General features: G+C 40.5%; 1 protein-coding gene across 1 annotated transcript in view; it reads left to right on the top strand.

The window, feature by feature from the left end:
• Positions 1–1208: 1208 nt before the first annotated feature.
• CEP192 (centrosomal protein 192) overlaps positions 1209–27688 on the top strand; it is a 131654-nt gene continuing 105174 nt past the window's right edge. The window contains exons 1-7 of the mRNA XM_008058924.1: positions 1209–1283; positions 4667–4834; positions 6122–6247; positions 13165–13340; positions 17907–17959; positions 24230–24350; positions 26818–26966. Of these exons, the coding sequence (XP_008057115.1) occupies positions 4671–4834; positions 6122–6247; positions 13165–13340; positions 17907–17959; positions 24230–24350; positions 26818–26966 (789 nt within the window). The 5' untranslated portion in view covers positions 1209–1283; positions 4667–4670. The remainder of the gene's footprint in view (positions 1284–4666; positions 4835–6121; positions 6248–13164; positions 13341–17906; positions 17960–24229; positions 24351–26817; positions 26967–27688) is intronic.

Below are 27688 nucleotides of genomic sequence, written 5' to 3'. Positions count from 1 at the left end.
GCATTACAAGGCTAGACTTGGGCAGGCCAGTTGGGAGTAATTCAGATTTAAAAGTGATGGGTGGCAGTGCAGTAATTCAGATTAAAAAGTGATGGGTGGCGGTGGGTGGGAGTATGTAAGTGGTTCTCAGCTCTGGAGACATGTTTGAAGGTAGAAGCATTAGAGTTTGGTAACCGAGAAAGCAGTAGATATCTGAATGGTTGTAAGTGTCTGTCTCGTATCATCAGTGACTAGGGATGGACTTGATTCTAGACCAGCGGTCCCCAACCTTTTTGGCATCGGGTACTGGTTTCATGGAAGACAATTTTTCCAGGGATGGGGGTGGGGGGAGTGCAGTCAAACCTCACAGATAATGCTAATCTCTACTACTCATAATGAGTGCACCACCCAGATCTCTAGATCCTGCACATGTGCAGTTCAAAATAGGGTTCTGCTCCTATGTGAATCCAATACTGGGGCTGATCAGGCAGAAGGTGAAGGTAGAGCTCTCCACTTATTGCCACTCACCTTCTGCTGTGTGGCCCGATTCCTAACAGACTGCAGACTGGTTGGGGACCCCTGGTGTAGACTAAAGAGAAGTGTAGACTAAGGAGGAATGAGTGGCAGAAAGGTGACAAGTTTGGTTTTGTGTTTGCTGACTTTGTGCTGCCTGAGAGGTGTTCAGGGGTATGGTAGACGTGGAAGAGTCATCTGGAAATACAGTGTCCCTCAGTAACTGTTGGATTGGCCCCAGGGCATTCCCTCCTCCCAGAAGGTCCCAGAAGGATACCAGAATCCCTCTGCATGCTCACGTTCCTTCTATAAAATGGGGTGGCACTTACGTATAACTGATGCATAGCCTCCTACATTCTTTTCTCCCCTCCCACTACAGGCCCCACTTAAGAAGGATACTTAATTTTTTTGAGACCAGGGTCTCATTTTGTTGCCCAGGCTGCATTGTTACGACTGTTCACAGGCATGATTATAGCACACTGCAGCCTCAAAGCAATCCTCCTGCCTCAGCCTCCCAAGTAGCTGAGATTACAGGCACACAGCACCACACGATGGTCTTCCAACTATTTTAAATCATCTCTAGATTACCTGTAATACCTAATACAATGTAAATACTTTGTAAATAGTTGCTAGTCTGTATTTTTTGTATTCCAAAAGTTATTGTATTGTTATTTTTAAAAGTTTTTTTCTGAATGTTTTTGATCTGCAGTTCGTTGTATCCATGGATGCAGAACCCAGTGGTACAGAGGGCCAACAGTAGAGATCTGGGCTGAAGGTGATCTGAAGCTGAGGTAGATGAAGTTCCTGCTCTCCCCTTGTGGAGCTTATGTTTGTTTGTTTGTTTGTTTTTTAAATTGGAGTCTCACTCTGTTGCCTAGGCTGGAGTACAGTGGTATCATCATGACTACTGCATCCTTGATCTTTCTGCCTCAGTCTTCCAAGTAGCTGGGATTACAGGTGTGAAATATGCCCAACTAATTTTTTAAGAAAAATTTATTGTAGAGACAAGGTCTTGCCATGTTGCCCAGGCTGGTCTCCAACTCCCAGGTGCAGGCAATCCTCTCGCCTTGGCCTCCCAATGCATTGGGATTACAAGTGTGAGCCACCACGCCTGGCCTTATGTTCTAATATGGGGAGAAAAACAGGTGAATTACATAGCATGCCAGGTGGTAGCTAGTACTACAGAATAAATAAAGCAGAGCTAGGAGGTTGGGAGTGTTGTGCTCAACTCTGTAGATTGATGAGGCAAGAGGCCTGACAGTAAACATGTACACAAAAACCTGAAAGAAGTGAAGGAGTAAGATGTGCAGAAAGGTGGTACAGCAGGGGCTGGACAGAGGTTTGAGCCAAGCTGAAGGCCCTGGGGTGGGCCTGCTTAGAATGCTTCAGGGAAAGCAGGAGGGTCAGGATGGAGTGAACACAAGAGAAGAGTAGCAAGAGACAAGGTTGGAGGTTATCCAAGCCCTGAATGGCCACAATAAGGACTGCCTTTTACACTGAAGGAGATGGGAAACCAGTGGAAGGAGGGTTTGAGTTTGGGGTGATGATAATGTTTGACAGTTTTACAGGGGTGACTTTAGCATGTGGGGAGTACCCCAGGGGAGGCAGAGTGGAGGCATGGAGATGGAAGGCTGTTACTGTGAGTGTCCAGGAAGGAGGTTGTGGGGCCTGACTAAGGTGGTGGAGGTGTAAGTAGTGAGGAATGGCAAGGTTCTGGGCGTATCTTTGAAGTGTAGCCATTGGGATTTGCTTAGGGACTGCATGTGGGGGGGTGTGTGAGAAGAGTCTGTGATGACTAAGGTTTTTGGCCTAGCAGCTAAGGGTTGGAGTTGTTGTTTTTCTCTTGGGGAAAGACTGAAGGCTTTTGTTGAGAGGGTGGGAACATGGTGGAATCAAGATTCAAGTTGTAGGTGTTTGTTGATATTTAAGTGGAATGTTCTGTAGGCAGTTGAATATATGAGGTCTGAGGAGAGGCTCGGGCTGGAGGAGTCCATTTCATATGATATTTAAGGCTTTGAAACTGAGGGCAGTCACCCAGAGAGTGCAAACTGATGAAACAAATCAGGGACCAAGCTCTGGAGCCTTCCTCTGTGTGGAGGTCCAGGAGAAGGAAAAGAAACACCTAGTGAAGTTGGAGGAGAGCCAGACAGCTTTGTATTGGAAGCCTAGTGAAGGAAGTATTTCCCCAAGGAAGGAATAGTCATGTGAACCATATTCTGTTAGACTGAAGAAGATGAGGACTGAAAATTGGCCATAGCATTATAGGATTTGGCAGCAGGGCGATTAGTGGTGATGTTTGCTGGGACGATGGGACAGAAGCTGCAGTGGGGTGGGTTCAGTAGAGGACAGGAGTAGAACTGGATGGCCAGTTGGGATTTCTTTTGGGGAAAGTGGTACAGGGAGCATAGACAGGTGTGATTGCAGCTGAGGGGGGCAGCAAAAGCAGTGTGAGGCAGAGGAAGGCATTCATGGAAGGTGGGAGAACTAACAGCACACACAGCATAGGAAGGATTGCGGCTGGAAGGCTTGATGATGCTACGGAAGGAGCCAGTTATGCTGAAGCAGTTGCCGGTGCAGTGGTGAGGGGTGGGATCAAGTGCAGAGTGGGGAGGTGGCCTTCAGACAGGGGAATGAGCACTTCATCCATCTACCCATCAGGTAAGTTTTCATAGCTTTTTAGTGGTCTTAAACCTCTTTCTACTTAAAGAGCAATGAAATAAGTCCATGCTGTCGTAAAAGCTATACTTTAACTCACTTATCATTGACCCCATTACAGTCCTTTATTCTTACCAATTGTAGTAGTTATTTGAATAGTCTTCTAGTCCTAAAGTCCTTTCCCTTCCTACACTATAGGTTGATTATGTCAGTCCTCTTAGTGGTTTCAGACTACAGTCCACACTTCCTGTTATACCATCTCAGACTTTTAGGATCTGGCTTCATTCTGTGGTTCTAGTTTCATTTACCATGCTATTGTTTATACCCACTGTCGAAGTACACTGGAATATTTGCTGATGCCACCATGGACTTGGCACTGGAATCAGACCTGGGTTTGAATCTTACGAATTGTGTCACCTTGGGAAAATTTAGCTAATTTAGTCTCTGAGTTTGTTTCTTCATCTGTAAAATGGGAAAATACCTACATCATAAGATTGTTTTGTGAATTCAGTCTGTTAAGAGTGTAGATATATAGTACATTTTGATTTTCTTTTTTTTTTCTCAAGTTTATTTGTCATCCTAAAAAACCCTTCTTCCCATACTCTGCCTGCACAGGTTCTTTGAGGAATCTTGCCAGTATCCCTTCGTTTTTTAGCTTTTCTTGATATAATTTATCTTTTTATTCTTCCCTCATTATTTTCTTTACTGCATTCCATATAGTGCTTACATGATATGAACTCTGAAAGATTTCTGAGATTGGTTAACATATCTAGCACTGTGGTCAAGGACAAGTTGAACCAAGGGCCAGTGTGGGCTTATAGTTTTCTCTGTTGATGATATAGAATTTGTGCTGGTGTTTTCCAGATTTGGTTATTTGTGTACTACTTTTACCATTTTTGCCTTGTCCATGTACCAACTATACTTAACTTAAAATTTTTCCTTTGCATGGGCTCGCTTTTTAAACTCTACACTTATCCTTAACGATACTCTGAAATCTGGGCTAAATTTTACTCATTCTATTTTTTTCTATTCCTTATTAGAATGAGTACATAACTGCCAAACTTCAATATGCCCTAAAATCATTTGTGTGTGTGTGTGTGTGTGTGTGTGTATTCCTTATTAGAATGAGTACATAACTGCCAAACTTTTCAATATGCCCTAAAATCATTTGTGTGTGTGTGTGTGTGTGTATGGTTTCTTTAGTAGATATGTTTTTAGTAATTAAAATTCCTTGCTACACCAAGCCCAAAGATAAGTTAAACTGTGTTCATTATTATATTATGTTAATTATAAGTTTAATGTTTGATATTTATATTGTCAGCTATAAAATAGCAACGTATTCTGAGAATTATTTTACCTCAAATATTTGCCAGGAGTAGTACCACTTAGTGAGTTCCAAATAATGATTTTTTTTTTTTTTTTAGTTTATCAGTTTCCTAAGATTTATGAGACTTGTACTCTTAATCATTTAAAAACATTTTATACTAATATTTGACTTTTAAAAATACTTTTGTTACAGTGAGATGGAAGATTTTCGAGGTATAGCAGAAGAGTCATTTCCAAGCTTTTTAACCAATTCATTGTTTGCTAATAGTGGGATTTTGGAAAATGTCACTCTTTCCTCAAATCTCGGTTTGCCTGTTGCTGTTTCCACACTTGCTAGAAATAGATCCAGCACTGATAACAGGTAAGATATGTTTGAACAGATTTTTTTCCCCCCAGGTGTGTAAAACCTAAAATATACTGATACTTTTCTCAGTCAAATTTGAGTTTTTTCTTTCTCCATTTCATTGCCTTATTAGTGGGTAGGTGGGTAAGTTTAGGATTTGAGCCCATTGACCTTTTTTTGGTCTCTTGTTTTTTCTGTCTATAGTGTATTGGATTTGTATTAGCTCGGTCTTATTAATGGCTGGTGATGTAAACCAAGTTGTGTTAGCGAAGTTCAAGAGGGAAAATAATCATAATGATATGGAAGCATCTTATAACATCAAGGGTAGGAAGGCACAGCTATGTTGCAAGAAGAGACAGGAGTAAGGCTCTGGAAAGCCATTAGGACTTGGGTCTTCTATTATCCCATTCTACTTTTCTCCATGTAGCTCTTTTGTTCTGTCTTTTAGTATACCGGTTTTATCAGCTTTTCTGTTCCATGTTGCAGAATATGGCAACATAAACTCTTGAGAAGCATCTATGAATTATATTTCCAGTTACACAAGGAGATTAATGAATTGTCTTTTAAAAATCTCATGGGTTACCAGTCTAGTTTTGGTTAGGTGTCCATTCCAAATCCAGTCGTCTATAGCTAGGGTTTTGGATTATGGGCATATTTAAAACTGTGACAGGGTCTTAACTTTTTCAGTCATTTCAGTGATGTTTACTCTTTACTACACTTGCATGACTGTCTTTCTCTGCCAACCTTTAGCCTGTCATAGACATCTGAAGTAACTTAGCTCTTACCACTCTAATAACTTTCAGCTCCCAAAGTCAGGTTCCCTTAGGAACTCAACCAGCATTTATTTTAACTTTTCTTATTTCTGTTTTATAACAAGATAGATATTTGGTTAAATATGGCTTATTTTGTATCTCCAAATTTAATGTGTGTAATTCATGCATCCATTACATATAAGGTCTTGGGTAATAGGTAAAGTTTGCCTATGCTTAAATATCTAGACACTTTCCTGGCTTATTTCACCTAAACATTTGGTAAGGTTTCATCTTTACCTTTGCGATGAAGGGATCTGATGAAATCTCTAAACTTTTTTAGCTTTAAGATTTCTGTGACTGTAAAATAACGGGTGAACACCCTGTGGTTGATCCACAGATTTCCATGCTTTGCATAGAGTTGATGGTTTTGAATACAGGAACTCTGTTTTTACCCCTTGGTGGTTGGTTTTACTGTCTTGCAGCCCTTTGTCTAGGTGAGATATAAATATATGTAATTTAATTCTTAACAGTTAAAACAAAAATTTTTGTGTAGGTGTCCTGATATCCAGGCATCTTACTTAGCAGAAGAGAGGTTTTCAGTTCCATTTGGGTCATCGCCCAGCAGCCAGAGTGATGCGGAACCAAGAGAAAGGTTACAACTGAGCTTCCAGGATGATGAGTAAGTTTATACCTTCACTTGCTTGCACTGTGTTAAAAGTGAGTCTTACTCAGTTTTGTGGAAAATGAAAATGCTCTTGTGTCTCTGATTAACTCTAAGAATATTTGGGAGCTTTCTTTATGTGTTTTAGTCACATTTTTACTCTTTGAAAAGTAATATATGCTCATTGAAAAAATAGAGATTATTAGGAAGATAATAAAGACCTGTGCCCACTAGCCAGAGAATAGCCATTGATTGCATTTTTATTTACAGCCTTTCAGACTATTTTCTGTGTGCATATTGGTATTTAAATTTTAATTTTACAAACTAGGATTAAACTGTCATACTGTTTATTGTAATTAAAAAAATTAAGATACAGTTTTGTGTTCAGCTTTCAATTACAATTCATATAAATCTGTCATAATGTTAATTTCTGTATGCTCAAGCCTTGGTTGGGCATTTAGATTATTATAATTTTGCTATTCTAAATGAAATGTAATGACCTTATTTATAGATTTATGCATACATTTTGCACACCTAAAAGATTATTTTATTGAGATAAATTTGCTGAGTTAAAGATATTTTATTTTAAAGGCCATTACAAATTAATGCACCGTTCTTTAGGAAGCTTGTAGTAGTTTATGATCCCATTAGATGTATATGAGAATGCCTGCTTCTCCCAGGCCTAACAAACATTTGATGGTACTGTTTTTAAGCTTTGATTTTTTAGGGATAAAAGTGATATATGCAAATGCATATATGCATAGGAGAAAGTCTGGAAATCTATAAAACCAAACTGGTAATGGTGGTGTTATAAACTACCTTGTTTTCTGTGTTTAAATTTGTATTCTAGTATTTATGGGATTGAACATACTTTAATGTCTATTCATTCCTTTTATTTCTGTTGTGAATTGCCTCTTGATAGCCTTTATATATAAGTGCTTTTATATATTAAAGATGCTAGCCCTTGTTTATTCCTTTATTGTGTATTTTTGACTGAGTGCCTACTATGTGTAAGGCACTTTTCCAGGTGCTTAAGAAGTAGCTGTAACCAAAACAGACTTAAACCAAAGACATTAAGATATGCTAACTTTATGGTATGTTAGAAGGGAAAAGTGCCAGAAAAACATAGAATATGATAAGGAGGTCTGTTAGTAAGGCATCGAGGACATAGATGTGAACAAAGGCTGTGGGGAGGGAGTTAACCATGTAGACATCAGGGGAAAAAGAACTTCGGGCAAGGGATGCAGCCCGCATGAAGGCAGTAAGGCAGGAGCAGACCCCCTGTGTCCACAGAGAAGCAAGGAGGCTGGAGGGGGATGAGCAGGACCTTGACTCTGACTCCAAGCAATATAGGAAACCGTTAGAGGGTTCCATCTGAATTATGTGGTAAAAGACTCACTCTGACTACTGTGTGGAGAAGAGCCTATAGGAGGCAAGAGCAGGGACAGGAAGACCACTTAGAAGGCTAGATTGTTGGGGGGCGGGGAGGTGAATGAAGAAGATAAGAGCACCAGGCCTGGTCTTCCTTCAGGGCACTGCGGCAGTAGGGAGTTGTGGCCAGGATGAATAGACGAAGAGACTAAGAAGTAGTGATCAGAGACAGGAGGAGAAGTATCTTGGAAGCCACATAGAAAACATGAGTAAAAGAAGAGAGAGTGAATCACCTACTGAACATGAGGATGAAGAATTGACCACTGGAATGAACATAGGTTAGGTCATTGGTGACCTTGGCAAGTAGTTTGATGGAAGTAGGGAGAGGGACAACAGCCTACTTAGAGAGAATTTGAGAATGGTAGGCTAATATCAGGCAGTAGACAGCTGGTGGTGCTTTGCTGCAAAAGAGAGCAGAGACATGAGGCTTTGATAGCTGGTGGTTGTGGTGGGTCCAGAGAAATTTCACCTTTTTTGTGGTGGGAGAAGTTGGTGCACGTTTGTGTGGTAATAGGAATGATCTGGAGAGATAAAACCTGTTTATGTAGAAAGAGAAGAGAATTGCTGGAACGGTGTCTGTGTAGCTAAGGGAATGCGAGTTCTAAAGTGCAAGAGAAGGGGCGTGGATGTAGCTTGGAGGACCATGGACAGTTCCCCTGTGTGACTGTTCTGGAGGGTGGCCTCTGCAGGTGCCTATAGTGGTGAGAATCTGTGAAGTTACCTTTTCAGTGCTTCAGGCGAAAAGTGGAGTCAGTGAAGTAGGACGCATGGCTATCTAGTTAGAGTGGAGATGGAGGAGGAGGAGCTGGTGATTTAAAAAGAGGTGGTATGATCACATGGGAGTGTAGGAAAATGAATGGTCGATTGAGAAATATTAGGATATTAGGATTGCTGGACAGCATCAAGGGCCCAACTTGAGAGTCTTGGTTATGAAGTTTGTATTGGACTGTGAGGGTGAATCTCATATTTCCTCTACAGCATTCAGCTGTAGGAGTGCAGGTGAGGAGTAGGTGGAGTGTTGGTTTGACCATGCTTGTAGGTGGAGTGCTTGATAAACACAGTGAGGCAAGGGAGCTGAGGATGTAAGATTGGCCACAGGATTTAGTTTAGGGAGGAGGAGATGAGATGAAAGGGCAGGGAGTGACATGCTGTGGTATAGGTGGTTTGGAGGCACAGGTGGGGCCCGGATCACAGAGTTGTGGTATGAGGGGCATTAGGTGATTCGAAGCTGTGAGGCTCTAGGGAGGGTGACCTGAGGGCAAGGGGGGGCATATGCATTTCGTTTCCTGGTGATGCCAAGGCAGTGGGAGAGTCCAGAGTCCTCACTTGACAGCGCTGAGGGGGAGCAGTGTCCTCACAGGATATTCAGGCCTTCATTAAGGCAGCAAGGCGAAAGGAATGTTCAGAGAAGAGGCCCAGGAAGAGCAGATCTTGCAGAACTTGCCGATCCAATTCTGTAACTTCTAGAAGACACAGTAAAAAAGATTTGGTTGTTGAGAAGGAGGGAGAGGGGCTGTGCAGTCTTAAGGGGCTTGGAGTGCTGGCAGTAAGGAATCCTGGGCTGGAGCTGAAATCAATAGGTAAAGGGCATTGTGAGGATCATCCTATTCAACTGATGTTGTGGTGAGACTGCAAGTGGGAGCAGCGGCATCTCGGGAGTACCTTCTTGACTCTTGATCAAGGGCAGGGGGTCTGGAAAGTGGTCTTGGCCCTTGTTACTGGAAAACAAGAGGCCTGGCGAGGAATCTTAGTCAGTGCGTGGGGAGAGGTGAGTGCTTAGGGCTAGCCATTGACTCTCGGATCATCTGAAGCCCCGGGTTGTTAGTCTGTGTGCTGGGGGTTTCTTTGGATACTGTGACGGAGGGTAGACAGCCAGGGAGGCATGGCTTTAGTCTCTGTGTGAGGGGTGGCTTCTTTGATCCCTTCTGGGGGAGGAAGGAATTCATGTGTTTCAGAATGTCTTTATTCTAACCTTTGAGTAAATCAATACTTTAGCTGAGTACAGATTTTTAAGATGGAAATAATTTTCACAAAATTTTGGAGGCATTGTTGCAGTATTGTGAAACCCGATGTAATTTTGATACTGGATCTTGCGTATCTGAACTATTTTTTTCCTCCAGAAAAATCTTAGAATCTTGAGTCCCTTGTGGGTTGGGGATTTTTTTTCTCCCATTCACTGAATTCTAGTTGGCATCAGTATGGAGATTATGTAGATTATGTGCTCTAGTTCTAGATAACTAATATTTCTTTGGCAAATTTCTTCTATTTTTCTATGTTCTTTGTTTTGGAACTACTATTTTTGATTGCTTGGGTTGACCTATTTCTATTGTCTCCCCCCTTTTTTTCTATTTTAGTGTAAAAGACATTGTTCTACATAAGTGTCTAATCTTTTTCCGATTCATTAAATCACTTGGAAATCATAATTTTAAACACAAGAGCTCTATTTTTGTCTCTCTTTTTTTCTTCTTCTTTTTTTTCTTTTCGAGTTGGAGCCTCACTCTGTCACTCACACTGGAGTGCAATGGCCGCTCCCGGCCACCACAGCCTCGCCTGCTGGGCTCCAGCGACCCTTCCGCCTCAGCCTTCCAAGTAACTGGAACTACAGGCGCGCACTACCACGCCCGGCTAATTTTTTTTTATTTATTGTAGAGATGAGGGCTCGCCAAGTTGCCCAAGCAGGTCTCGAACCCGCGGGCTTAGGCAATTCACTCACCTCGGCCTTCCAAAGCACTGGGATTACAGGCTGAGCCACTGAGCCCGGTCTGTCTCTCTTTTTTTAAATGACCTTTCTTTGTGGCTGTACCCTTGAACAACATAGGTTTGAACTGTGCCCGTCCACTTATACATGGGCATGTTTTCAACCCAACAAATAGAATATAGACAGGATGTGAAACCTGAGTATAGGTAGGACCAACTGGGGGACTTGAGTATGTGCAGACTTTGGTATACACTGCAGTCCTGGAATCCCCCATGTATATCAAGGGACAACTGTAAAAGCTACTTGAATATTTCTGGGGATTCTAATTAGAAATTTTTTAAAGTTCTGTAAATTATTCCTTTTCTCTGGGGTTATTTGTTAAGTTTGTTCATTTTTATTTTTATCTTTCAAGCTGCTCCTTTTTTTCCTTGTGTCTGATTTGTGACTGTCTTCTAGGTTGCTTGGGTATAGCTTCTTTAGCTGTTGTGTATAAGTCTCATTTCCATTTGGCTTCCTCGTGAGTAGGGCGTTGTTCCTGGTTGACATCACTTGAGAGTGAGCAGGTTGGAGTCTTAAATTTATTCCAGATGTTTAATGCTTTATTCTGGACTGCTGTTACCACCATTACTTCCTTCTCCACAGGCGTTTTATATACCTTGTCTGCCAGAAAGTCCTTCTTCCTCTACCCTTTATCTGGATGTTCACAGTCACATTTGTATTGCTGTTGTGTTCGTGGGGTATGGAGGAGGGTTAGTATGCCACCCTGATGGCTGCTAGATAGACTTTCAGTTAACCTGTCTCCTGCTGTCATTCTGACTTCCTCCTGACTCCTTCGAAGCGTAGGCATGCATCATTTCTGTGGTTCTTCCTGGCAGGTTTGTTTCCTCCTCTGCTTCTGGGCCCTTCTGTTCTTGTTCTGGATTGTGGCTTTCTTTTCCCCTGCCAACTCCGTCAGGTTTTTAGATTCTAGAATCGCGGGGGTAAGCGTGGAACCAGTTTGCTTCACTGTTAGAGATTTACTGTGATTTTATTGGACTCCTGGAAGTTGCTCTTGCCTCTTCAACTTGAAGTTATGTCTTAGTTTGGAAAATTGCCACGGACTAATGAAATCATGGGATAGCTATAGTTTTGAGGAAGTAAATTTTTCTAAGAGGCGGTATGAATGTAGTGAACCTGCCCTCAACTGTCCCTGTAACCTACAGTGCTAATGGTCATACTGCATGCTTTTCTGGAAAGGGAGAGACTTTAAAATACGGAAATTAATCTAAATATTCTGACTTTTAAAAATTCATTTCATGTCACTATCTTACTCCCTGACCCTTTTTCCTTTCTGTCCTCTCTACCACATGACTGTATTTATCTGTGTATAGTCCTTCTAGTCTTTCCACCTAGTCCTGCCCTCTTCTGTGCTGTGGGTGGAATTTTTCTATCTCTACCCATGTGTATCTTTGGCTTGAGCCAGTGGCTTCTTTTTTATTTGTTTGTTTTTGAGTTGGAGTCTCATTCTTTGTCGCCCAGACTGGAATGCAGTGGTGTGCTCACGGCCACCGCAGCCTCGACCTGCTGGACTTAGGCAATCCTTCTGCCTTGGCCTTCCAAGTAACTGGAACTACAGACACACGCCACCATGCCTGGCTAGTTTTTGTGATTTATTGTAGAGACGAGGTCTCATCAAGTTGTCCAGGCTGGTCTCGAACCCCCGGGCTCAGGCAATCCTCTCGCCTCGGCCTCCCAAAGTACTGGGAGCCACATGCTGAGCCACCGTGCCCGGCCTAGTGACTTCTTATGTACTACAGTAGCAATAAAAAGATGGAGAAACTGGGAGATAAATTGTAGGTAGAGTTGAAGAGTTACTTCAGGCACAGGTTGGGACTTGGGAAATATGGAAAGATGATTTTTAAAAAATCCTTCCTGGCTGAATTTAAGTCTGGCTCTAGTTATCAGTTTGCCATATGATGAATTTGTTGCGTTTAGAGGCTTCTTCTTGAGGCTTCTTCCACACCCCTCTTGCTGGTGTGCTGCTGTAGACCCAAGAGCTTTTGCATTAGCTTGGGCAAAAATGTCCTTGAAGGAAAAATATTTTTATCCACATAGAAAACAGCAGAGTAGGCTGGGCTCAGTGGCTCAGCCTGTAATCCCACGATCTGGGAGGCCGAGGTGAGTGAATTACCTGAGCCCGTGGGTTTGAGACCCACCTAGACAACTTGGGCAAGACCTCATCTCTACAATAAATCAAAAAAATTAGCTGGGTGTGGTAGTGCGCGCCTGTAATTCCAGCTACTTGAAAGGCTGAGGCGGAAGGATCACCGGAGCCCAGCAGGTCAAGGTTGTGATGGCTGGGAGCGTGCCACTGCACTCCAGTCTGGGCGACAGAGTGAGACTCCAACTAAAAAAAAAAAACAAAAAAAAAACCTTTGTTAGTTCAGAGATTTAGCTAGTTGGCAAATATACCAATATCCCTTAAGTATACCTTGTATTTAGAAAGCTGAGTTCTCTGGACATGATAGTTTCAGGGATACCTTATTTGGGAAAGGAAAATTTTTAATCGCTTGAGAAGCAGAGCAGCAATATGACATTGTCTTTGATTTTGGTAGACTGTACATCACTAGACCCAAAATGTTGATTCAGTTTCCAAAATATCTAGCAGTGTTTCCAATTGTACTTTCTGGCTGTACCTAGAAATGTTTTCTTACCCATTTTTTTTTCTTTTTGACAGATGAAATATATAACTGATTATTAAAAATTTTATAGGTATTTACTCAAGGTAACTAACAGTTTATTATTATTTTGTTCCTTAATTTAAAAGTTCTATCTCTAGGAAAAAGAACCGTGTGGAAAGTCAGTGTTTGTCAGATGTTCTCAGGAAACAGTCAGCTTTCCCAGGTGACATAGCAGGACTAGAAGAGGAGCAGGCCAAAACGACAGAATCCTTTCAGGGTCAAGAGCTTTTTGAAAGGACTTCACCACTGGAACAAATACAAGGTACTGAACAATTAGAAGTTATTTTTAAATGTATAAATTTTAATTTCTCTATCTTGGATTTTTTTTTTTTTTTTTTTTTTTTGAGATGGGATCTTGATATGTACCCAAGCTCATCCTGAACATCTAGGCTCACGTAACCCTTCTGTCTCAGCCTCCTGAGTAGCTGGGACTAAGGTGTGCACCACCACACCCAGCTAACTTTTGGCGGAGATGAGGTCTCACTATGTTGCCAAGCCTGGTTTTGAACTCCTGGGCTCAAGTAATCCTCATGCCTTGGCCTTCCAGAGTGCTGGGATTACAGAGGTGAGCCCCATGTCTGGCCTGTCTGATTCCTTTCAAGTACTTTACATTCTCTTTCTTTCTTTAGAGAGATCAAAACTGGAAATTGAAAACTATACTCTATAGGCTTATATTGCATGAATGAATGCACACTGTAAGTTAAAAAAAATTGTTTTTTTTTTAACTCAGTGTCTCATTCTGTCACCCAGACTGGAGTACAGTGGCACAATCATGGCTTCACTGCAGCCTCAACATCCTAGGCTCAGGTGATCCTTCCACCTCAGCCTCCAGAGTGCTGGGACTACAGGTGCATGCCGCCACACCTGGCTAATTTTTTGATTTTTTTTTAAGAGACAAGGTCTTGCTATTTTGCCCAAGCTGGTCTTGAACTCCTGTGCTCAAACAGTCCTCCCTCTCCGCCTCCCAACGTGCTGGCATTATAAATGTGAGCTACCACGCCTGCCCCCCAAAGTTAAAAAAACGTTAAGGAATATTTCTGTTTCTTTTGATGAAAACTGTCATATATATGGAAGTAGAGAGAATAGTTTTAATTCTCCATACTCAAATAAGCACTAAAAGAAAAATACAGGTAAATGGGTCTTCATCAAAATTGAAAACGTTTGTGCTTTAAAAGACACTATCCAGCAAGGGAAAAAAGACTGGGCACAGTGGCTCACACCTGTAATTCCAGCACTTTGGGGAGCTGAGGCATGAGGAGTTCCTGAACCCAGGAGTTCGAGACCAGCCTGGGCAACACAGTGAGACCCTGTCTCTACAAAAAAATTTTTTAAATTACCTGACTGTGGTGGCACATGGCCTATAATAGTTCAAGGTACTCGGACGGCTGAGGCAGGAAGATCACTTTAGCCTAGGAGTATTAATTTACAGTAAGCTATAGTCATTCCACTTCATTCCAGTCTAGGTAACAGAGTGAGACCTTATCTCTTAAAAAAAAAAAAGCCGGGCTCGGTGGCTCAGCCTGTAATCCCGTGCCTTTGGGAGGCTGAGGTGAGTGGATTGCCTGAGCCCTAGGGTTCGAGACCTGCCTCGGCAGGCGAGACCTCATCTCTACGATAAATCAAAAAATTACCCGGGCATGGTAGCGTGCACCTGTAGTTCCAGCTACATGGAAGGCTGAGGCGGAAGGATTGCTGGAGCCCAGCGGGTCAAGGCTGCAGTGGCTGGGGGCAGCCACTGCACTCTAGGCTGGGCGACAGAGTGAGACTCCAACTCAAAAAAAAAAAAGAAAAGATAAACCAAAGAATGGGTGAAAAATCTTTGCAAATCATATATGTGAAAAGGAGCTAGTGTTGAGAATATATAAAGAACTCTTACAACTCTATATTAAAAACACAAGTGGTACCAGGTGTGGTAGCTTATGCCTGTAACTTTGGGAGGCTGAGGCGGGATACTTACCTGGACCCAGAAGTTCAAGATCAGCCTAGGCAGCATAGCGAGACCTTGTCTCTACAAAAAACAGAAAAATTAGCTGAGTGTGGTGGCTTGCTTCTGTAGTCACAGCGACTTGGAAGGCTGAGGCAGAAGGATTGCTTGAGCTTAGCAGGTTGAGGCTGCCATGAACTGTGATGATGCTACTGCACTCCAGCCTGGGCAACAGAGTGATATTCTAACTAAAATAAATAAAACAATACAAAACAAAAAACAAATGAGCAAAGAATCTGAGTAGACATTTCTCAATAGAAGTTATACAGATGGCCAATACACACATAAAAATATATTCAATATCATTTGTCATCAGGGAAATGCAATTCAAAGCCACACTGAAATACCATTTTATACCCACTAGGATAACTATAATCAGAAAGATGGAAAATGACAAGTGTTGGTGAGGTTATGGATATGAAATGCTCACACCTTGCTGGTAGGAATGTAAAATGGTGTAGCCACAATTTGACAGTTCCTCAAAACGTAAAACAGTTACCATATGGCCCAGCAATTCCATTCCTAGGGCATATCATGAAGGGAAAATGTATGTCCACACAAAAACTTGTACTTGAATGTTTATAGCAGCCTTATTCACAATAACCAAAAAGTAGAAACAACTCAAATGTCCATGAACTGTTGAATGGATTAAAAATGTAGTTTGTCTTTATGATGGAGTCTATTTTCTCCATAAAAATAAGTGGAGCCGGGCTTGGTGGTTCAGCCTGTAATCCCGCGCCTTTGGGAGGCTGAGGTGAGTGGATTGCCCGAGCCCGTGGGTTTGAGACCTGCCTGGGCAGGCAAGACCTCATCTCTACAATAAAATCAAAAAATTAGCTGGGCGTGGTAGCGCGTGCCTGTAATTCCGGCTACTCGGAAGGCTGAGGCGGAAGGATCGCTGGAGCTCAGCAGGTCAAGGCTGCGGAGGCCGGGAGCGGCCACTGCACTCCAGTCTCGGCGACAGAGTGAGACTCCAACTCAAAAAAAAAAAAAAAAAAAATAAGTGGGATATTGATACGTGCTGTAGTATAGGTGAACCTTGAAAACATTATACTAAAGGAAAGAAACAGAAAGGGCAACAAAATGTATGATTCCATCTATCCATAGGGAAATCTATAGACACAGAATAGGCAAATCCCTGATAAGCAGATGAGTGTTTGTGAGGGGCTATGGGTGTGGGGAGTAGGGAGGGGAAGTTAATGGGTTTAGTATTTGTTTTTGGAATGATGAACAGAGTGATGATGGCTGCACAGTTGTGAACGTACTAAAAACCACTGAATTGTATGCCTTAACTTGTAAGGGTGAGTTTTATGGTATGTGAATTATATGTCAATATGTAAAAAACCTCCCCATATACCTATCCTTTAGTTTCAGTTGGTGTAAGATTTTGTCATTCTTGCTTCATCTCTTCTTTTATTACTTTTTTTCCTGATATTTTAAAATTACAGATATCATTTTATTCGTATGTACAAGGGGGGACCAAAAAAATCCCGGAATTATCTTTTTGGAGGGCAGGCCCTTGTAGTACACTTGGAGTTTGTTCCTTTGGATCAGTCAAAGTTTTTAACTGGAAGTTTTGAGAAGGTTGTGTTACGATTTACTGTAGAAGAAACAAACTGAGTTGTGGCAAACAGGTGACTCATTCCTCCGCCATGTATTCTGCAGTTTTTGGCCAAAAACAGCATGACCCTCATGCTCCACCCTCCCTATTCACTGATCTTGCCCCAAGTGACTTTTTTTTGTTTTCCTGGATGAAAAAAAATCCTCAAAGAGAAACATTTTGCTGATGTGGAAGAGGTGAAAGAAAAAATGGCGGAACCACTAAAAGGCATCCAAATTGATTAGTTCAAACACTGTTTTGAGCAGTGAAAAAAGTGCCTTGATAGGTGTTCTGCATAAATCAGAGAGTACTTTGAAGGTAACTGAAGTTGAAACATGTAAGAATAAATACACAATTTTTTTTTTTTTGAGTCGGAGTCTCACTCCATCGCCCAGGCTGAAGTGTAGTAGCACGCTCGCGTCCACCCCAGCGTCGATTTGCTGGTCTCTGGCAATCCTTCCACCTCGGCCTTCCAAAGTTGCCAGAACTACAGGCATGTGCTACCACGCCGGCTAATTATTTATTTATTTAATTACTGTAGAGACGAGGTCTTGCCAAGTTGCCTGGGCTGGTCTTGAACTCATGGGCTCAGGCAATCCACTTGACTTGGCCTCCCAAAGTGCTGGGATTACAGGCTGAGCCACCTAGCCTGGCCTATGCACAAGTTGTTATAAATAAATTCTGGGTTCTGTTGGGTCCCTCCTCATATCTCTAAAAATATGGACACTTTTACATAACCACAGTGGTATTAACACATCTAAAAAATTGATCTATTCTTTACTTATTGTCTAGCATAGCTGTCCATATTGATTTACTTGAATGAGGATCTGAGGGCAATATGTTGTGGTACATCTGTTTTGTGTCTTATGGTGTCAATGCCTTGTTGAAATATACTAGATCAGCCACCCTGTAGTTTGTCCCACTATTTCATCTGTTTGCATAATCAGGGTGTTACTTCTCTTATGTCTTTCTTTACCACATCTCCTACAATGCAGAAAGCTGTCAGGTTTGATTAAATTCATATTCCAGTTCTTTGGCCTTATATATATATTTTTTTATGATTCCCCACCCTAAACTTTTTTTCAATTTAATTGACCAAAGATGGGTTTCTATATACCATTATTTAAAAGTGTTTCTATTCTACTTCAAGACAAAAATGTTTATGTGCAATTTTTAGGTATTGTTGGATATTTACTTGTGAAAATAACCTAGTTTCAGTTTTTTTGTTTTTTTTTCCTTAACAGACTCACTTACTGATTTTTGTCTACAATCACGGACACATAATAAAGAACACAAGGTAAACTTTTATATATTTGTTATCAATTTCTGGAGTGTTATAGGGGAGCAAAAGTCCATATTTTACATATGTACATGCCAATTAATGTTAGAAATCTTCTGCTTGTACATAGCAAAAGTACAACTTCTATAGCTTCAGCCAAAATGAGAGCTTATGGCAAATAATTAGAAGATTGAGGCGTAGTCCTGGTGCATGAGACTGTGTATTCTTGGACTCGATGGTGACGTCAGAGCTGCCTCCATCTCTGCTCTGCTTTACTCTGTGCTCACTTCCTCTAGGATCTTGTCTCCATGACGACAGGGGTTTCTCTGTGGTTATTACTATTATTACTATTTGCTTCTTTTTTTCTTTTGAGTTGGAGTCTCACTCTGTCTCCCAGGCTGGAGTGCAGTGGCACGCTCATGGCCACTGCAGCCTCCACCTGCTGGGCTCAGGTGATCCTTCCACCCCAGCTTTTCAAGCAGCTGGAACGGTAGATACGCGCCAACACGCCTGGCTAATTTTTTGATTTATTGCAGAGATGAGGTCTCATCAAGTTGCCCAGGCTGGTCTCAAACCTGTGGGCTGAGGCAATCCTCTCACCTTGACCTCCCAAAGTGCTGGAATTATATGCATGAGCCACGGTGCTTGAATGCCTGGAATAGTCCTTGGCACGTGGTTGTTGCTCAATACCTTGTTAAATGATAGGCAAGGTCTTTTCATTTGTAGGCAGTCCACACCTCATTCTTAACATCTGTGATCAAAAAAGAAGAGGGATAAGGACAACCCTAATGAACTCCTTTGGGTCATACGTCCTCCCCTGTGAACATCACTATGCTGAGGGGTAGGTTAGGCTGAGCTTGCATCCTGTGTCTACTTTTGTGTGTGTACTTGCATTTGAGTGTGTACACATGCACAGAAAGAGGCATGCAACTGACAACCACACTGTACCACATGAAGTAAAAAGACTTCTCAAAGGAATGGGTGCTGAGCAGGTCCACTGCATGGCCAACATCAACACCAAACCTGTATTTCATTTGTGTAGTCGCATACTTAGGAGACGTGATTGGAAAATATAAATACTGTAAAAACTTATAAAAAAGAGATGCAATTTTTGTTTTATTTTACTTTCATAAGAACTTTAAAGAGTATTTTTGCAAAATGATTGCAAAAGGGTCTAAAGTTAAAAGTTACTTCCCTATGACAGGGATCGGCAAACCTCAGCTCAAGGTCCAGATTGAGTCTCCTGCCTGCTTTTGTAAAGTTCTGTCGGAACACAGCCATGCCCATTGGTTCATGTTTTGTTTACGGCTGGTTCGGAGCTACAACAGCAGAGTTGAGAAGTTGTGACAGAGGTTGTATGGCTTATGAAGCCTGAAACATTTACTTTCTGACCCTTTCCAGAAATTGTTTGCTGACCCTGCCCTATGTACTCTCCCTGTATGTAACTACTGGTAAGTTTTAAGTGTGTGTGTTGCTTTTTAGAGGAAGTTCAAGTGTAGTGAAGTTGAAATTAGATCAGAAAGCATGAATCCTTTAATATTGATTTTAATTCTTATTCTACAACAAATTGTACTTGCTTATTTTCAGAACATTTAGAAAAAGTTATTTCTAGAGAGATCGTTAATTTCCTACATGGAAGGTAATTGATTTCTTAGTATAGTTGATGGATCGATATGCTAAAAGTATTCGAGACAATTAACAACAAAAGAAATGGACAGTAGAATTGGAAAGCAACAAAACAAGTATAGAAACACGAGGTGCTTGATTACTAAGGGGAAGAAGTGAGGATAGGGGAAAATAAATGTATTATAAAACTGAGACCAGAGGGAGCGACTTCTACATTTGGTTTTTGGTTTAGCTTTGCCTCTCCTGGCAGCCAAGTCATTGAAGGAAATGTATTTTTGTAGGCATCACTGTCTAAACTGTAGAAGCTATGACATTTTATCAGAACAGAGACTCTTTCATATGGTGCCCCGTTGGCCTATGTATAAGGGATCAAGCATGGCTAAGGTACATGGGCTTCTCAGTGACAGACATGACAAAAAGGGCAGAGGGGTTTTACATATTGCTCTTTCCCATATAGCTTTTTCTTAATTGTTTATCATGAAAAATTCCAAAATAGAGCTTATATTGCACGACTTAACATTTGCCACATTCTAGGTGAGGATCTAGCTTTGTGCTTAGAGACATCTTGCAGCTCACCTACCAGCAATTCGACCACACTTTTTTACAAAATAGTGAAAAACGAATCACTTCATATTAAATAATACAGTTACTTTATTGTAATGATATTTGGCTTGGAATGGAATTTTGGACATTGAGGAATTTATTTATGACAAAAAGATCAACGTTTTATATCTTATATTTTTTATAATGTGTGATAACGTTTGAAACAGTCCTTGACACACATTACAGGCTTATTGACACATGTTAGGCAATAGTAATTTGTTGGATGTCTTCCAGCTGGTGGTTTTCTATTCGAGCAGGCAACATAGTCTCGTTTTTTTCCTTTCATGTTGATAATTTGTCATTTTTGTCCAGTTTGTTGTTTGAAGATGATTTGAAGGAGGCACTTGTGATTCCTGAAAACCACTTCTCAACTGATAGGTCAGAAGCTTGACATATTTCAAATGGGACATAGGTTTTTCATTATTTTTATTTTTTATGCTCAGTATAGTACATGAGTAAGAGTTGATAATGCTTATTTGCAGTACCCAGAAGAATAATTTTTTCCACTATTTTAAAGATTTTCACAAAAAACAATATGTAGAAGCATGCTGATTCACATGATCCACACCACTCATACTTGCAATTGAATTTAGAATCATTTCAGGCCTTTTGACTGATATAATATTTCCATCACAAAACGTTCTTGTGGTAGATTTTATTCCTGCATGATTCCAAGTGCTGAGAATTGCAATGATCCTTTTGTTCTTCCACACAAGAAGCATAAGATTATTTTTCCTATACACTGTTGTTTTTTGTTTTTTTCTTTAAAAACTTTGACTTTTTGATTTGTGCTGGTTTTCCCTTTTGATTGTGCCAGTAAGATGGCATGTCATCTTTAATAGCTCTTCTGCTAGGACAATACTAGTGTAATACCTGTCAGTAAATATGTGGTATCCTGCTGCTTTGGGTACTTTTTTCAACAGCTTTTTATATAAACGTAATGGAATTCGGGTGCTTACTGGAGGATCTGGCCAAATGATGTTGTTGGATGTTATGCTGCCATAGTATTGAAAAAAATCTACTCTGTTTTTGAATCAGCTAGCATATAAATGCATGTACTCCATTTGGTAGGCTTAAGTGGATTGTATGTTATAAATGTTATCTACCCTTTAAATGGAATGATGGATTTGTCAACACAGATTGCCTGGTGTGAAATATTGCAAACATTTTGAATCAGTGTATTCCAGATGATTGTTCACCTTTTGAATATGAGTTCTGATTGTCCCATCACTTGATGCAGGTGTCTTCAAATGAAGCACCCAGAAGATTTGTATAAACCTTTCTCTACTGAATGTTTCAGAAAAGAAGAGTATTTTACTGTTTTACTATTGAAAGCACCAATTCTCCTGCAAATTTGATACTTGAATTATTCCAATATTTAGGATAACTGCTATAAAAGCTAAAAATTCCTGTCGGTAAAAGTCATGCCAAATCAATTTTTGTGATAACTCCTTTTTCCTTTTTTTAAAAAATCCATATAATGAATTGTTTCTTTTATTACGCTATTGACTAATTCATTTGTAAAATACAGAGTAAAATAGTCAGTCGGTTCTCTTATATTACTGGCTATTTGTGGTCCTGTTGTGTGAGGATGTACAACAAAATTTATTCTCGCTGAAGGATCGTCTTTTTCTGTAACATCTTTCCATTTTTCACTTGATGATAAGTTGTCTCCTCCTTCGAAACTACTAACACTTTCATTGTTATCACTTTCTATTACATTTGCCCGTTTTCTTCTTGGTGGGATGATATTACTATTGCTACTATTGTTTTCCTCATCAGTACTTATTTTTTTAACTTGTCTATATAAAAGTCTAAATCTAACTCATCTTCCCTGCTGCTTTTAACTCTGACTTCTGTCCTTTCATTTTGCCATTGTTCTGCAAACTAAATAAATATATAAACAATTTCTAATTGTAAATTATGAAATCATGTGCCAGGCACAGTGGCTCATGCCTGTAATTCCAGCACTTTGGGAGGCTGAGGCCAAAGGATTGCCTGAGCCCAGGAGTTTGAGATCAGCCAGTACAACTTGGCGAGACCCCGTTTCAACTATAAGTCAGAAAATTAGCTGAGCGTGATGGCACACACCTGTGGTTCCAACTACTTGGAAGGCTGAGGCAGAAGGATCACCTGAGTTCAGCAGGTCGAGGCTGCAGTAGCTGTGATGATGCTACTGCACTCCAGCCTGGGCGACAGTGAGATTCCATCTAAAAAAAATATATATATATTAAATTAAGAAATGGAATTTATCCAAAGAATATTACTTTTCCAATTTTACTTTTCTGACTTAGTGCAGATAGCTGTATTCAATCTGTGCTGATCGATACTTTAATACAATCTGCTTTCAACTTCGAAACTTTCTTTTAAGGCTCCAGTAACTTGCTTGTATGTCTTTTCAAGTTTTGTCATTTGATGTAAAAGGTATACACACAGTTGCCTTTCTTATACAAATGCTCTTTATCACTACCTTCTGTTACAAAGAAGTGTCGGCATACTGTGAAAGCACTTCACACAATCTCTTTCTACGAAACGCCAGCTGATATTTTTTGATGTATATCTCAGTATATATTTCATCTCTTTATTTGCTTTTTTGTACACTTTGAATAGAAAACTTAAAAGGAAACATACATTTTTGAAAAATGTGTGAAAAATGTGTGCTTGTATAAGTTTGTCCTGTATCATCACCAGCAATCTCTTTCTGTACCCAGAGAGGGGACATCCAAGTGCAAAGGGCTGAGGAGTACTTTATAGTAGCTCTTGGTGCTCCTTTTGCCATGGATACTTATGAGAATAGCTCAACACTATCCTCTAGATGTGTAAAATTGCAGTGAGATCCCCTGTTTGGTCTTACAAAATTAGTATGCCTTTTGCAGCCTTAATTCTTACGTTGATATTGTTTTAACTTTATATTTAATATCATTGCGAAATAAAATCAACACTTAGAGGGAATTGTTGAATTTTCATTCTTGTCCTTCAGTATTCTTAGTAAATAGCTATATGCTTTAGGGTTACCTGATCCCTAGGTTGAGGAGCAGAGAAATTGTTCTGTGTAATGGTATGAAAAGTTACTTAGGTAAGGGTTGCTCAGTCTAGCTTTGCTGTTGTTGTCACTTTCTTTTTTTTCTGAGTCGGAGTCTCACTCTGTCGCCCAGGCTGGAGTGCAGTGGCACACTCACGGGCACTGTAGCCTCAACCTACTGGGCTCAGGCGATCCTTCCGCCTCAGCCTTCCAAGTAGCTGGAACTGCAGGTGGGTGCCACCATGCCTGGCTAATTTTTTGATTTATTGTAGAGACGAGGTCTCGCCATGTTGCCCAGGCTGGTCTCGAACCTGTGGACTTGGGCAATCCTCTTGTCTCCACCTCCCAAAATGTTGGAATTACAGGCATGAGCCACTGCGTCTGGCACCTGTTGTCACTTTGTGTGGTAAGCCTTGTGTTGCTCAAGTTCAGTTGTGTGAGTACTAGTATATTAACTGTATCACTAGGTTCTCTGAGCATATGCACACAATGTGAGATAAGCCTTAAATTTTAGGGATGTGTTATTGGTTGGGTCAGGAGGGAGGTGGCGTGGGGACAGGAAGGAAAGTTATTAATTTTTGAGTTGGAATCTTACTCTGTTGCCCAGGCTAGAGTGCAATGGCATGCTCACGGCCACTGCAGCCTCGACCTCCTGGGCTCAGGTGATCCTTCTGCCTCAGCCTTCTAAGTAGCTGGAACTACTGGCATGTGCCACCACATCTGGAAATTTTTTTTGATTTATTGTAGAGATGAGGTCTCACCAAGTTGTCTAGACTGGTCTCAAACTCTTGAGCTCAGGCAGTCCTCTCACCTTGACCTCCCAAAGTGCTGGGATTATAAGTGTGAGCCACCATGCCTGGCCGAAAGGAAAGTTGTTAATGCCTGTAAAACAACTAGCCCTTTATTGCCTAAATTGTGTTTACATGATACTGAGCACATAGGAGGTTGAGAACATACTTGGTCCTTTTTGTAGCCTTGTACTATGCTTTTCAAAGTAGTGACTGTGTTTCTCTTACTTGCCATTTTGTTTCTTGTAGATTGTTGTGCTAGATGCTGGAAAACATTTTAAAGATGAGACTCTCAACAGTGACTTCAGCCACACTAGCTTATTAGAAAATGAGAAACTTATGTTACCAACAAGCTTTGAAGATTCTTCTGGTACTGCAGAGTAACTTGTGTTTTTCTATTCCTTATCTTGCAACTCCACTTTATTTTCCTTTGTTGCAGTAGTTATTATGCCAACTCTTTGGTTTTTTGCCATCCCCTTTTCCTCCAACCTGTCAGCACTCAAATGGTTTCTTCCGTTAAATGATGGGATTTAAAATTCTTTTTCTGTATGTCGGTCCTGATATGATTATACTTATTCCCCAATTTAACATCTTTAGCGTACAAAGTAGTCACTGAAAGGTGCCACACAGTGTGTGTGTTTGTGTGTGTGTGTGTGTGTGTGCACATATATATATATTATATTTTACGTATGTATATGTATTCGTGTATATTATATGTGTGGGTATGTGTATATATGCACATATATGTATGTATATGCACCTATTATGTGTATGTATTTTATTATTATTTTTTAGATAGTGTCCTGTTCTGTTGCCTAAGCTGGAGTGCAGTGGCATAATCATAGCTCGCTGCAAACTTGATCTCCTAGGCTTAAGTGATCCCCCTGCCTCAGCCTCTCAAGTTGCTGATACTACAGACATGTGCCACCACACCCACCTAATTTTTATATTTTTTGTAGAGATAGAGTCTTGCTATATTGCTCAGGCTGGTCTTGAACTCCTGGCTTCAAGCATTCCTCCCACCTGGGCCTCCCAAAGTGCTGGAATTACAGGCATGAGCCACTGTGCACAGCCTGCCACTCAGTATAAAGCACTATGTTTAGAAATTGGGGTAACTGAAATATTTAGCCACTGCTTTCCAAGAGACCTCAGCCACGTGCAGAAAAGAGATGTAGAACCAAACATTAGATTATTAAGCATACCCAGCAATGCAGAGATTCCTTGGGAATCACAGGGAGTGATCAGCTCTGATTGAGGAAGTTGACTCTGAAGCTTTCTGGAAGGAGCATGGGGCCTCTGCTAGACTTAGATATGGGAGGAGGAGCACATGTCAGGAAGCAGGAACAGTGTTAGCAAAGGCATTACTGTGAGGCAGATAGACATGTTTGGGGAGTAGCCAGTGGTTTTGTGTGGCAGATTTACAGCACCTATGGGAGGCTGTGTTGGTAAATAAACTCTGAAAAGTAGGCTGTGGCAAAATTATGCATGACTTTGAAGGCCATGCTGATGGGCTAAGTGGGATAAATAGCATCAAATCCAGTCAGGACAGGTTTGCTACCCAAGTTTTCAGACTTTTTTGGATTGTAGAATTGTGGCTGAGGAATTATTGACCTGAATAATCAGATCTTTGATTGTTTTAATAAGCGAGATTCTTGGAGGTGAAATTGCTAAGTCATAGATTGTGTTGTTAAGACTCTTAATTTTTTTTTTTTTTTTTTTTGAGTCAGAGTCTCACTCTGTTGCCCACGTTGTAGTGCAGTGGCACACTCATGGCCACTGCAGCCTCGACCTCGACCTGCTGGGCTCAGATGATTCTCCTGCCACCATGCCCGGCTAATTTTTTTTTAAATTTATTGTAGAGATGAGATCTCACCAAATTGCCCAGGCTGGTGTCTAACGATATGCTCTTATCTCAAAGTGCTGGGATTATAGCCGTGAGCTGTTGCACTCACCCAAGACATTTAATGCTGATTGCAAAATTAACCTTTAAAAAGGCAGTGCCAAATTATGAGTACTATGATTGAGAGTTCTTGTTTTATCATCCCTTTGTTAAGCTAGGTGTTAAAACATTGAAAACTCCTGCAGTGTTCTTCCTCCCTTCCTCTCTCCCTCCCTCCCTCCCTTCTTTCCTTCCTTCTTTTTCCCACAATAAGTTTATCTATCCTTTATTTTGAGTCAACCATTTGTCATACCATTTTCTGAATGGTCTGCTCTTTTCCTGTGAATTTGTGATGACATATTTATAATACCCTGAATTTTGATAATATGCCAGGATCGCTTCTGTCCTGTTCTCTTAAAAAGGTTAAATATTAAGCTTATATTAAAATGTTCATAATGGAGGCCAGGTGTGGTAGCTCATGCCTGTAATCTCAGCGTTTTGGGAGGCCGAGGTGGGAGGTTTGCTTGAGCCCAGGAGTTTGAGACAGCCTAGGCAACATGGCAAGACCTTGTCTCTTCAAAAAATAAAATAAAATAAAATTAGCTGGACATGGTGACATGCATCTGTATTCCCAGCTACTCAGAAGGCTGAAGTAAAAAGATCTCCTAAGCCCAGAAAGTTGAGACTGCAGTGAAACTGTGATTGTGCCGCAGCACTCCAGCCTGGAAGACAGGGTGAGACCCTGACTCAAAAAAAATAAAACAATAATAGTTATAATGATAAAAATGTTCACAATGACTTACAATTGATATTATAATAGTTTTCTCATGTCAAATATAAAAACAAAATTATATAGCCCATTGACTCATTTAGGTCTTATCAGATTTTTTGATTAAAAATTATTTGTTGTTTAGTCACTACTTTAAAGTCTGTCCTTTTTTCTCTATTTTATCAATAGATGATGATATTGATGATGAACTGTTTTATGATGATCATTTAGAGGCTTATTTTGAACAACTGGCAATTCCAGGAATGATATATGAAAATCTAGAAGGACTGGAACCTCCAGAAAAAGATTTTAAGTTACCTACAAGTGATCCGACTGAGGTATATTTCAGTCTTTATGGTTTTTGACATTAGAAAATTACTGTTGGTCTCATTGGATGTTAACATTAAACATTAAATTTAGCCCTTTGTTTTTCTTTCTACTCTTGTTTTTCTCAGGCATGAATTAATGAGAAATGCCCGCCCTTTCCTCCTTCCTCTTACCTTTCCCTTGCCTACAGAAAATTAAAAGGGTGCTATAGTGGCCATCTTTGTCCTCTCATCCAGATTCACCAGTGCTAACGTTTGCCACCTTTGCATTTTTTTCCCCTCTCCATAAGTACTTTCTTCTCTGAATCATGTAATAGTAAGTTGAAATAGTATATTTCACTTCAGTACTTTTTATTTGTCTGTTGCAAATAAGGACATTTTCTACATAATCACAATTCTATTATGTAACTCTGGTAAGATAATTTAAATAAATATGCAGTCCATATTCAAATTTACCCAGTTGTCCCCAAAATGTCTTATATTTTTCCTGTTTTATGATCAGGAATTTAATCAAAGATTTCGCGTGTCTTTGGTTGTCATGTCTCTTTATTCTCTTTTAATGTGGAGTAGTTCTTTCATGACATGAAACATCTTATAAAATCTAGGCTCTGTGTTTTGTAGAGTAACCCATATATCTGGTTGCTTTTTTTCCCCCTCTTGACTAGATTAGATTAAACATTTGGCAGGAATTCATATTAAACAATTTTCTCATGAGTGGAGTCCGATTAAACATA

This window comes from Carlito syrichta, unplaced genomic scaffold, assembly GCF_000164805.1.
Source record: "Carlito syrichta isolate Samal-C Ts95f unplaced genomic scaffold, Tarsius_syrichta-2.0.1 Scaffold303652, whole genome shotgun sequence".
In the NCBI taxonomy this organism is placed as follows: domain Eukaryota; kingdom Metazoa; phylum Chordata; class Mammalia; order Primates; family Tarsiidae; genus Carlito; species Carlito syrichta.
This window is presented reverse-complemented; position numbering and strand designations above follow the sequence as displayed.